The sequence below is a fragment of the Lucilia sericata genome, unplaced genomic scaffold, assembly GCF_015586225.1.
Source record: "Lucilia sericata isolate MDLA Ls3-8-SP2 unplaced genomic scaffold, ASM1558622v1 Contig000401F_arrow, whole genome shotgun sequence".
In the NCBI taxonomy this organism is placed as follows: Eukaryota; Metazoa; Arthropoda; class Insecta; order Diptera; family Calliphoridae; genus Lucilia; species Lucilia sericata.
In genome coordinates, this window is record NW_023994419.1 from 44,390 (window position 1) to 57,893 (window position 13,504).

A 13,504-nucleotide genomic window follows, 5' to 3' on the forward strand; every position below is an offset into this window, starting at 1 on the left:
GACTAGAATACTGTCTAGTCTTTGGACTATGGAGTACTGGAGTCTGTTCTATTGACTAGATTAGGGCTTAGTCTATTGTCTAGACTAGAGTCTTCTCTATGGACTAAATTAGAGTCTAATCTATGGACTTGACTAAACTGGAGTCTAGTCTACTGACTAGACTAGTGCCTAGTTTATGACTAGACTAGTGTCTAGTTTATGATTAGACTAGTATCTAGTCTATTGACTAACCTAATGTCCATTGACTATACTAGTGTCTTATCTATTGGCTATACTACTGACTAGACTAGTGTCTCGTCTTCAGATTAGAATAGATATTGACTATTCTAGTTATTGAATAGACTAGTGTCTAGTATATCGACTAGACTAATGTTTAGTCTATTAACTAGACTAATGTCTAGTCTTTTGACTAGACCAATGTCTAGTCTTTTGACTAGACTAATGTTTAATCTAGGATAATGTCTAGTCTAAGGTCTAGTCTATTGACTATATTAATCTCTAGTCTATTAACTAGACTAATGTCTAGTCTAGTGTATTGACTAGACTAGTGACTAGTGTATTGACTAGATTAATCTCTAGTCTATTAACTAGACTAATGTCTAGTCTATTGACTAGTATCTGGTGTATTGACTAGACTAGCATTAAGTCTAGAGTCTAGTCTATTGCCTAGACAAGAATCTCGTCTATTGACTAGACTGGAGTCTCGTCCATTGACTAGTCTACTCACCAGACTAGTCTATATACTATACTAGTCTATTGACTAGACTAGTATCTGGTCTATTGACTAGACTAGATTTTAGTCCATTGACTAGACTAGTATCTGGTCTATTGACTAGACTACATTCTAGTCTATTGACTAGACTAGATTCTAGTCTATTGACTAGTATTTGATTTATTGACTAGATTATTATCAGACAAGTCCATTTACTGACTACTCTTTTCAGAAGAGTAGCCTATTGAGTAGAGTTTATTGGCTAGACTAGGATAGTCTATTGACTAAACTAGAGTCTGGTCTATTGACTAAACTAAAGTCTAGTCTGTTAATCTACCAACTAGTCAGTGGAATAGAATATGTTCTATTGGCTAGTCAATTGTCTGATCTATTGACTTCTCTACGATCTAGTCTATAGACTAATCTATTGTCTTTTGAAAATTCTAATTTATTTTCTTTCCCCTTAAAGTATTCTTCAAAAAAAATATTCCTTGCAAAGCCATTAAAAAATCTTTGTCGAAGTACAACAGACGTATGATTGTTATTATGACAATAAATTATCATACGCCCCGAAAACTATTTTAAACACTACTTAAAAAATTCTCTTTTATTTAAAACGCTAAAAAATATGATGCAATTAAAATTTTTCCCAAAAAAGAGTAAAATATTCCCAAGGGAGAAATTTTCAAAATTGTCCTTATTATTCTTTTTAATACTTCAATCTAAACAGCTTTTGTTTAAAAAATAAAGACAACATTTAGAATTATTTTAGGTTTTTTGTTTAAGTTTATTGTTTAAATTAATTTAAAATAATTACAACTTTAAGAACTTTTGTCTATATTTAATTAATTACACATTAAAAATACACTCGCATATAAACACGTAGTTTAACAAATGTGTAGTCATTTTAAGTTAACAGGAAAATTTGATGTCCCTTTCTAATTTGTGTTCTTTAGTTGTATACAATACACTAGAGATTTTTAACCTGACATGACTTTATAATGTGATACAAAAAAAAAAACACAAACAAAAAATACAAAAATGCCGTTAAAATGTTTACATGTGAATGAAAGAGTGTAAGTATGTCAGAGCATTAGTTAAACTAAAAAAAAAACACATAAGTTTCACACAGTTTTGGTTGCCAGCAAACAACCCACATACAAACATACATACTTACTTAAGTTGATGTGTGTGTGTGTGTTTAAAAGGGTGAAAATTAAGTGTTTGTTATGGGAATAAATATTACAGATAGAATGTTAAAAGAAGAACCTGTTAAATGCCACGCATATTTAATGTTAGTTTTTTTCTGTTTAAAACAGGAGTGTCTAAATTATAAACTATATAATTATACCAGAAAAAACACAAGAAATAGTTTTACAGAAGAAATTATTTAGGTTACACTTTCATGGCTCCTATATTTATATTATTATTTTTATTTATAATAAATTAAAAACCTTTAACCAAGCGAAATCAATTTCATTTGTTACAAAAAATATTCCTTTTATTTTTAATTACATTTTTATTTTCGTTTCTTTTTTCATTTGACATAATCTTAATTGTCAAATAAATTTCAATTTATGTCCATTTTCTAGCTATAAAAATATCATATGTTCATCGTCATTGGCTAGTATTAAAGTTTATATATGAATGTTTTAATTTAATTTATATTAAAGTTACCTATTAAATCGTAAATTTTAATTAGTCTTTATAATTTGTTTGCCAAAATAAAGTATAAAAATACCGGTTAACAAATTGTTGTAAACTTTTGTTTTAATGTCGTTTTAATGAATTGAAATTGCCAAAACAAAAAAGAAAGAAATACATAAAATCATTTTGATTTAGATAAATTGTTTGCTTTAGTTTGTAAATTAAAATATTCGTCCGGAATATTGGTAACAAAATAGATATTTGATAAAGCTGTGGAGAAATCTCTCTCTAAATGCTTCACAATAACCAATTTATGAACTTTTTAAAATTTTCGGATTTTCTTTAGATTCTACAAATAGACTTGACTATAGGATACACTAAACACTAGACTATAGACTAGAATATAGACTAGACTGTAGACTAGACTATAGACTAGACTATAGACTAAACTATAGACTAGACTATAGACTAGACTATAGACTAGACTATAGACTAAACTATAGACTAGACTATAGACTAGACTATAGACTAGACTATAGACTAGACTATAGACTAGACTATAGACCAGACTATAGACCAGACTATAGACTAGACTATAGACTAGACTATAGACTAGACTATAGACTAGACTATAGACTAGACTATAGACTAGACTATAGACTAGACTATAGACTAGACTATAGACTAGACTATAGACTAGACTATAGACTAGACTATAGACTAGACTATAGACTAGACTATAGACTAGACTATAGACTAGACTATAGACTAGACTTAAGACTAGACTATAGACTAGACTATAGACTAGACTATAGACTGGACTGTAGACTAGACTATAGACTAGACTATAGACTAGACTATAGACTAGACTATAGACTAGACTATAGACTAGACTATAGACTAGACTATAGACTAGACTATAGACTAGACTATAGACTAGACTATAGACTAGACTATAGACTAGACTATAGACTAGACTATAGACTAGACTATAGACTAGACTATAGACTAGACTATAGACTAGACTATAGACTAGACTATAGACACTAACCTATAGACTAGACTATAGACTAGACTATAGACTAGACTATAGACTAGACTATAGACTAGACTATAGACTAGACTATAGACTAGACTATAGACTAGACTATAGACTAGACTATAGACTAGACTATAGACTAGACTATAGACTAGACTATAGACTAGACTATAGACTAGACTATAGACTAGACTATAGACTAGACTATAGACTAGACTATAGACTAGACTATAGACTAGACTATAGACTAGACTATAGACTAGACTATAGACTAGACTATAGACTAGACTATAGACTAGACTATAGACTAGACTATAGACTAGACTATAGACTAGACTATAGGACTAGACTATAGACTAGACTATAGACTAGACTAGACTAGACTATAGACTAGACTATAGACTAGACTATAGACTAGACTATAGACTAGACTATAGACTAGACTATAGACTAGACTATAGACTAGACTATAGACTAGACTAGACTAGACTATAGACTAGACTATAGACTAGACTATAGACTAGACTATAGACTAGACTATAGACTAGACTAAGACTAGACTATAGACTAGACTATAGACTAGACTATAGACTAGACTATAGACTAGACTATAGACTAGACTATAGACTAGACTATAGACGAGACTATAGACTAGCCTATAGACTAGACTATAGACTAGACTATAGACTAGACTATAGACTAGACTATAGACTAGACTATAGACTAGACTATAGACTAGACTATAGACTAGACTATAGACTAGACTATAGACTAGACTATAGACTAGACTATCGACTAGACTATAGACTAGACTATAGACTAGACTATAGACTAGACTATAGACTAGGACTATAGACTAGACTATAGCACTAGACTATAGAACTAGACTATAGACTAGACTATACACTGACTATAGACCTAGACTGTAGACTAGACTATAGACTAGGACCTATGACTGACTATAGACTAGACTATAGCTGACTTAGACTAGACTATAGACTAGACTATAGACTAGACATATAGACTAGACTATAGACTAGACTATAGACTAGACTATAGACTAGACTATAGACTAGACTATACACTAGACTATAGACTAGACTATAGACTAGACTATAGACTAGACTATAGACTAGACTATAGACTAGACTATACACTAGACTATAGACTAGGCTATAGACTAGACTATAGACTAGACTGTAGACTAGACTATAGACTAGGCTATAGACTAGACTATAGACTAGACTATACACTAGACTATAGACTAGACTATAGACTAGACTATAGACTAGACTGTAGACTAGACTATAGACTAGGCTATAGACTAGACTATAGACTAGACTATAGACTAGACTATAGAATAGACTATAGACTAGACTATAGACTAGACTATACACTAGACTATAGGCTGGACTATACACTAGACTATAGGCTAGACTGTAGACTAGACTATAGACTGGACTATAGACTAGACTGTAGACTAGACTATAGACTAGACTATAGACTAGACTATAGACTAGACGATAGACTAGACTATAGACTAGACTATAGACTAGACTATAGACTAGACTATAGACTAGACTATAGACTAGACTATAGACTAGACTATAGACTAGACTATAGACTAGACTATAGACTAGACTATAGACTAGACTATAGACTAGACTATAGACTAGACTATTGACTAGACTATAGACTAGACTATAGACTAGACTATAGACTAGACGATAGACTAGACTATAGACTAGACTATAGACTAGACTATAGACTAGACTATAGACTAGACTATAGACTAGACTATAGACTAGACTATAGACTAGACTATAGACTAGACTATAGACTAGACTATAAACTAGAATATAGACTAGACTATAGACTAGACTATAGACTATAGACTAGACTATAGACGAGACTATAGACTAGACTATAGACTAGATTATAGACTAGACTATAGACTAGACTATAGACTAGACTATAGACTAGACTATAGACTAGACTATAGACTAGACTATAGACTACACTATAAACTAGACTATAGCCTACACTATAACTAGACTATAGGCTAGATTATAGACTAGACTATAGACTAGTTATAGACTATAGTATAGACTATATTATAGACTAGACAATAGACTAGACCATAGGCTAGATTTTAAACTATATTATAGACTAGACTATAGTCTATATTATAGACTAGATCAACTTGTAAATCTAAGTCAAAATTTCAAGTTTTTAATCAAATTTGATTAAATTGTTCTTTTGATATTAAAAATATCTAATAAAACAATTTACTAAACCATTTACACTTCGTTATCAATTTTCTCAATTTTATTTAAAACTTTATTTACTTTCTGCAAACTCAGTTCATTAACCCCGGACACGGTAAATTTGAGCTTTTATTAAAATTTATTTCCTTAAATAAAATTAATGAAATTCATTTTCACAATGTGTTAAATTGAACTTTTAAAATGTATGAATAAATAAAAAGTTGCTAAAACAATTATTGGTTTTTTTTTCACATGCTCTCCTCTTGCCTCTTCTTAATGTAATCCACAAAATTTTACACTCATTAAGCCACAGAATCATTAATGGAATTTTTTATTCAATAAAAACACAGCAAATAAGTGAAAAAAAAAATCCCACCAAAAACCACCGACCACCTGCAAATTAAAGAAAAAAATGAGAGAAAAAACAACTTAATATGTTGCTTCGTTGTGTTGGCTTGTTATTGGCCATCTTTACGCTTTCGCATGGTGTCCAGCCTACCTTTAAATACTGCCAACAATTAACAATTTCCCTTTAAAAGAATGTGTAAAATAAATTTACGCAGCTTCACTTCAGCATTGCAGGTGTAATTTGCTGAGTTAAGTGTGTTGGTTTTCAATGGCATCGATGGAATTGCTTTGATAAGCAATTGTTGCATTGACTTTTTAACGGCAAGAAGAACAGACAGTTGTCGGAGCATAATGATGGTGAAATGAAAAAAATAAATAACGCTAATGTAATTACTACCAGTAATTATGAGTCAAAGTTAATTTTTTGTTACATTAAAATGTTAAAAAGAATATAAAATGTATGATGATGATGATGACGAGAATGATGCTGCCAAGCCACACAATGTAAATTGCTTGTGGTTTCAATAAAAGAAAAACGCTTTATAGTAAAATGTTAAAGTATTGACCAACAGGTGTAAACAGGAAGTGACCCCAAGTTGGAAATAAAAAAAATCATAAATTAATAATGTTTGTATTATCAAGATATCGAAAATAGTTAAAGATTTATTTGAAGTAAAAATTTATAATAGTAAATGGGCGTATGATAGATTTTATTGTAATAACAGTAATCATACGTCTGGTGTACGTTTTCATACATTTTTAGTGACTTTGTAAGTTATCACTGTTGACAATTTGATGTTTTTCCCGTCAAAACTGACGGTTTTTTTTTTTTGTAGAACCAAACACTTCCTTATTTTTTAAAATTTTTGTTTCTTTTTGCAAACTTTAAGATAAATATGTATTTTATAATATTATCATAATAATATAATAAATAATAATATTGTTGTATTTTTTATATTTTATTTTATTGCAGTTCCTTTAAACCGCCCACATAACCATCTTTCCTGTAATCGATTTAACTCTTGTATTATTTTTTTTTTTTTATCTGAGAATTTTATTTTTCCAACTTCATACTCAACCCATTAAATATTTTAAGCAAAATGGTTGATGCGAAATCCTTGTGTCACTTGACAATTTTATTGTTGTCATTGTGTTTTATGGCGGTTAAATGCAGTTTAGAGCCCACAGATCAATTTATTGATAATCCCACAGATACAAAACAAGGTAAAGTAAAAGCGGAAAAAGTATTTACATAAATTATATTATATATTTATATACATATTTGTAAATGTATGTGTTATTACAAACAAAAAATACGTAAATACATACATTCATATGCATAAATAAATACAAATAAAAAAGAATTACATGGGTTGGGGTTGAAAACCTATTAAAACATAATTTAAATTTGTTATTCTGACTGTTAGTTAGTTAGTTAGTTAGTTAGTTAGTTAGTTAGTTAGTTAGTTAGTTAGTTAGTTAGTTAGTTAGTTAGTTAGTTTAGTTAGTTAGTTAGTTAGTTAGTTAGTTAGTTAGTTAGTTAGTTAGTTAGTTAGTTAGTTAGTTAGTAGTTAGTTAGTTTAGTTAGTTAGTTAGTAGTTAGTTAGTTTAGTTAGTTAGTTAGTTAGTTTAGTTAGTTAGTTAGTAGTTAGTTTTTAGTTAGTTAGTTAGTTAGTTAGTTAGTTTTTAGTTAGTTTAGTTAGTTCGTTATTTTTTTCTTTTTTAGTTTTTTAGTTATTTGTTTTTAGTTATTATTTAGTTAGTTATTTATTAGTTAGTTAGTTGTTAGTTAGTTGTAGTTAGTTAGTTAGTTAGTTAGTTAGTTAGTTAGTTAGTTAGTTAGTTAGTTAGTTAGTAGTTAGTAGTTAGTTAGTTAGTTAGTTAGTTAGTTAGTTAGTTAGTTAGTTAGTAGTTAGTTAGTTTAGTTAGTAGTTAGTTAGTTAGTTAGTTAGTTAGTAGTTAGTTAGTAGTTAGTTAGTTAGTTAGTAGTAGTTAGTTAGTTAGTTAGTTAGTTAGTAGTTAGTTAGTTAGTTAGTTAGTTAGTTAGTTAGTTAGTTAGTTAGAGTTAGTTATAGTAGTTAGTTAGTTAGTTAGTTAGTTAGTTAGTTAGTTAGTTAGTTAGTTAGTAGTTAGTTAGTTAGTTAGTTAGTTAGTTAGTTTAGTAGTTAGTTAGTTAGTTAGTTAGTAGTAGTTAGTTAGTAGTTAGTTAGTTAGTTAGTTAGTTAGTTTAGTTAGTTAGTTAGTTAGTTAGTTAGTTAGTTAGTAGTTAGTTAGTTAGTTAGTTAGTTAGTTAGTTAGTGTTAGTTAGTAGTTAGTTAGTTAGTTAGTAGTTAGTTAGTTAGTAGTTAGTTAGTTAGTTAGTTAGTTAGTGTTAGTTAGTTAGTTAGTTAGTTAGTTAGTTAGTAGTTAGTTAGTAGTTAGTTAGTTAGTAGTTAGTTAGTTAGTTAGTTAGTTAGTTAGTAGTTAGTTAGTAGTTAGTTAGTTAGTTAGTTAGTTAGTATTAGTTAGTTAGTTAGTTAGTTAGTAGTTAGTTAGTTAGAGTAGTTAGTAGTTAGTTAGTTAGTTAGTAGTTAGTTAGTTAGTTAGTTAGTTAGTTAGTTAGTTAGTTAGTTAGTTAGTTAGTTAGTAGTTAGTTAGTTAGTTAGTTAGTAGTTAGTTAGTTAGTTAGTTAGTTAGTTAGTTAGTTAGTTAGTTAGTAGTTAGTAGTTAGTTAGTTAGTTAGTTAGTTAGTTAGTAGTTAGTTAGTTAGTTAGTTAGTAGTTAGTTAGTTAGTTAGTAGTTAGTTAGTTAGTTAGTTAGTTAGTTAGTTAGTAGTTAGTTAGTTAGTTAGTTAGTTAGTTAGTTAGTTAGTAGTAGTTAGTTAGTTAGTTAGTTAGTAGTAGTTAGTTAGTTAGTTAGTTAGTTAGTTAGTTAGTTAGTTAGTTCGTTAGTTAGTTAGTTCGTTAGTTAGTTGTGAGTTAGTTAGTTAGTTAGTTAGTTAGTTCGTTAGTTAGTTAGTTAGTTAGTTAGTTAGTTAGTTAGTTAGTTAGTTAGTTAGTTAGTTTAGTTAGTTAGTTAGTTAGTTTAGTCTAGTTAGTTTAGTTAGTTAGTTAGTTAGTTAGTTAGTTAGTTAGTTAGTTAGTTAGTTAGTTAGTTAGTTAGTTAGTTAGTTAGTTAGTTAGTTAGTAGTTAGTTAGTTAGTTAGTTAGATTAAAATGGTACTTTTCGTTTTCCAAATGGTACTTTTTGGATATTTTACTCTGTACATTGTTTACAACTTCCATTACATTCAAAACAAACAACAAAATACTTTCAAATCAAAAAAACATTAATAATAGAACACGTACATACGTATGTAATATGTATGTGTGTATATAATTATTAAATTTCTATGTTTGTAAATATTTACAAACATCTTAAATTACCAAAAGATTGTAATTAGAGAACATGCTAAACCTTCATGTTTATTTGCATTTTCGTCTATTCTAACTTTTTCTAACACTTTTTTCTTTTCTTTCCTTTTCTCTGTTCCTTCATTGTAATTCAAGCAGATGCGTTAACATTGCACAAACGACCATCATTCTTTGTTGGCAGTCGTTATGGCAGATCCGGTTCATCGTCATCATCAGGTTCATCATTGTTTGCCACCTCAAAGACACGTCGCTTAAATGTTGTACCACGTAACGATAGATTTTTCTTGAGTTCACGTTACGGCAAAAGAGCGGGTATGGATTTTTTACAAAATACTAACATTAACAATAAAAACAAAAACATAAATGATAATTCTATACTCGTACCATTGTTGTCGACACCATATGAACAAGCTTTGATTTCAGAAATCTCAACCGGTACACAATTGAGCAATAAGCCCATACCAGAGCAACAACAACATCAGCAGCAGCAACAATTTGATGATGTTCTACAGCAACAATCATCATCTTTACCACCCTACGCCTATATGTCATGCGTTTATACCGGATTACAAAATTATTACCGTTGTAACAGCATGTAAGTTAAAAGGTTAGAGAACATGATTTTATACTTATTTTTTATAAAAATAGATATTAGTCTTAAGTAAAAATAGTCGTTTTCTTTTTATTTCCTTGTACACTGGAGTGGTTTTCTTTGATTTCCAAATTTGTATTTATTTAAGTTATAATACATATATTGGTGTCAATTTATAGTTTCTAGACTAGACAATAAGGTTTCCAATAGTCCATTGGCTAGTCAACAGAAGAGTCCATGAACTAGTCAACCACAGACTAGTCCAGTACCACATACTAATATATATATTAGTCAACGGACTATTCTATAGACTAGTCCATACACTAGTATACACAACAAACTATTCCATAGTTAGACTACCTTAGACTATAAACTGATCTATGCACTGGTCTTTCTTTTAATTCTATAAAGCACTCCTTTTTGAAAAATGTAGAACAATTTTTAAATTTCCATGCCTGATCTAAAGTCTAAACTACTCCTGTGAAAAGGAAACAAAGAAAACGATTTTTGAATACCCTCCACCATTGCGTAGCACAATATCTCAAGCTCAATAGCTCAAGCTCAAATATAAGATATCTTCATCGATATGAATTTATTTTCAAAGGGGGCCTTGTATTGATCCATGGTACAGTTTACAGTCTAATCTATAGTCTAGTCTATAGTCTAGCCTATAGTATAGTCTATAGTCTAGTCTATAGTCTAGTCTATAGTCTAGTCTATAGTCTAGTCTATAGTCTAGTCTATAGTCTAGTCTATAGTCTAGTCTATAGTCTAGTCTATAGTCTAGTCTATAGTCTAGTCTATAGTCTAGTCTATAGTCTAGCCTAGTAGTCTATAGTCTAGTCTATAGTCTAGTCTATAGTCTAGTCTATAGTCTAGTCTATAGTCTAGTCTATAGTCTAGTCTATAGTCTAGTCTATAGTCTAGTCTATAGTCTAGTCTATAGTCTAGTCTATAGTCTAGTCTATAGTCTAGTCTATAGTCTAGTCTATAGTCTAGTCTATAGTCTAGTCTATAGTCTAGTCTATAGTCTAGTCTATAGTCTAGTCTAGTCTAGTCTATAGTCTAGTCTATAGTCTAGTCTATAGTCTAGTCTATAGTCTAGTCTATAGTCTAGTCTATAGTCTAGTCTATAGTCTAGTCTATAGTCTAGTCTATAGTCTAGTCTATAGTCTAGTCTAGTCTAGCTAGTCTATAGTCTAGTCTATAGTCTAGTCTATAGTCTAGTCTATAGTCTAGTCTATAGTCTAGTCTATAGTCTAGTCTATAGTCTAGTCTATAGTCTAGTCTATAGTCTAGTCTATAGTCTAGTCTATAGTCTAGTCTATAGTCTAGTCTATAGTCTAGTCTATAGTCTAGTCTATTAGTCTAGTCTATAGTCTAGTCTATAGTCTAGTCTATAGTCTAGTCTATAGTCTAGTCTATAGTCTAGTCTATAGTTAGTCTATAGTCTAGTCTCTAGTCTAGTCTATAGTCTAGTCTATAGGTCTAGTCTAAGTCTAGTCTATAGTCTAGTCTATAGTCTAGTCTATAGTCTAGTCTATAGTCTAGTCTATAGTCTAGTCTATAGTCTCGTCTATAGTCTAGTCTATAGTCTAGTCTATAGTCTAGTCTATAGTCTAGTCTATAGTCTAGTCTATAGTCTAGTCTATAGTCTAGTCTATAGTCTAGTCTATAGTCTAGTCTATAGTCTAGTCTATAGTCTAGTCTATAGTCTAGTCTATAGTCTAGTCTATAGTCTAGTCTATAGTCTAGTCTATAGTCTAGTCTATAGTCTAGTCTATAGTCTAGTCTATAGTCTAGTCTATAGTCTAGTCTATAGTCTAGTCTATAGTCTAGTCTATAGTCTAGTCTATAGTCTAGTCTATAGTCTAGTCTATAGTCTTGTCTATAGTCTAGTCTATAGTCTAGTCTATAGTCTAGTCTATAGTCTAGTCTATAGTCTAGTCTATAGTCTAGTATCTATAGTCTATAGTCTAGTCTATAGTCTAGTCTATAGTCTAGTCTATAGTCTAGTCTATAGTCTAGTCTATAGTCTAGTCTATAGTCTAGTCTATAGTCTAGTCTATAGTCTAGTCTATAGTCTAGTCTATAGTCTAGTCTATAGTCTAGTCTATAGTCTAGTCTATAGTCTAGTCTATAGTCTAGTCTATAGTCTAGTCTATAGTCTAGTCTATAGTCTAGTCTATAGTCTAGTCTATAGTCTAGTCTATAGTCTAGTCTATAGTCTAGTCTATAGTCTAGTCTATAGTCTAGTCTATAGTCTAGTCTATAGTCTAGTCTATAGTCTAGTCTATAGTCTAGTCTATAGTCTAGTCTATAGTCTAGTCTATAGTCTAGTCTATAGTCTAGTCTATAGTCTAGTCTATAGTCTAGTCTATAGTCTAGTCTATAGTCTAGTCTATAGTCTAGTCTATAGTCTAGTCTATAGTCTAGTCTATAGTCTAGTCTATAGTCTAGTCTATAGTCTAGTTTATAGTCTAGTCTATAGTCTAGTTTATAGTCTATAGTGTAGTCTATAGTGAGTCTATAGTCTAGCCTATAGTCTAGTCTATAGTCTAGTCTATAGTCTAGGCTATAGTGTAGTCTATAGTCTAGTCTATAGTGTAGTCTATAGTCTAGTCTATAGTCTAGTCTATAGACTAGACTATACTAGAATAGTCTAGTCTATACGTAGTCCAGTATATAGACTCTAAAATCTGGTAATACCTAAAAAAGTAGAAGTACTGATAAACGCTATAATGTTGGAGGATATTCCGCGAAACCTCAAAATGTTTAGATATATTTATACTGTGGATATTATTTGTGTATACCCTTTTTCCCTTCTCTCTTCCTTCCTTCATTTACAGTGACTCAACAATGTTTTATTTTAAAAATGCTGCAATTAACGATGATGAAAACGAAAATGAAGTACACTCAACTGGTGCTACTGGTGCTGGCCTCCTTAATGACGACAATGATGATGACACTGATGATGATAATGTTTTAAACGATAATGATGTTGATGATGACGATAAAAAGTAATGGGTATATTTTACAAACATACATATAAACACACACATACAAACTAGGGAAAAATTAAAATTAAAATCCTTAACTTCCCACATATTTAAAATAAAATAAAATATAAAATATTATTATAATTAAAAAGAAAAGCGAAAAGCAAATACCCTTTCAAATTTAGAACAAAATGTATGCTAAATTAATATATAAATGTTTTTTTTTTTAATTTTCTTAAGTTAAAATGTATAAATATTAAAAACAAATAATTATAAAAAATTCAACTAGAATTAAAATTTAGTTTATAATACAAAAAAAAAAAATCAACACAGGGCTGGATAAATTTTAATTCTAGTGAAATATATTTTTAGTTAATTATTTTATTTATTTAGAAACTTGTATGTATTTATTATATTTGTATATAGTTAACAACAAAATCTAATTAATTTATATTATATATTGTTATAAAATAACATTAATTAACTAAAATATAACGACATATTTAAA

The 13,504-nt window shown here is 29.7% G+C and overlaps 1 protein-coding gene across 3 annotated transcripts in view; it reads left to right on the top strand.

The window, feature by feature from the left end:
* The window catches only part of LOC119604527, a 39,300-nt gene extending 26,003 nt beyond the window's left edge, over positions 1 to 13,297 (top strand). The window contains exons 2-5 of one of the 3 annotated variants that reach the window (XM_037957206.1): positions 6,987 to 7,237; positions 9,544 to 9,717; positions 9,829 to 10,000; positions 12,847 to 13,297. In XM_037957206.1, coding sequence (XP_037813134.1) covers positions 7,114 to 7,237; positions 9,544 to 9,717; positions 9,829 to 10,000; positions 12,847 to 13,021 — 645 coding nt within the window. In that variant the 5' untranslated portion in view covers positions 6,987 to 7,113 and the 3' untranslated portion in view covers positions 13,022 to 13,297. Of the gene's footprint in view, positions 1 to 6,986; positions 7,238 to 9,543; positions 10,013 to 12,846 lie in introns of all 3 variants that reach the window. The other 2 variants (XM_037957205.1, XM_037957207.1) reach the window with 2 other exon arrangements.
* The last annotated feature ends 207 nt before the right edge of the window (positions 13,298 to 13,504 follow it).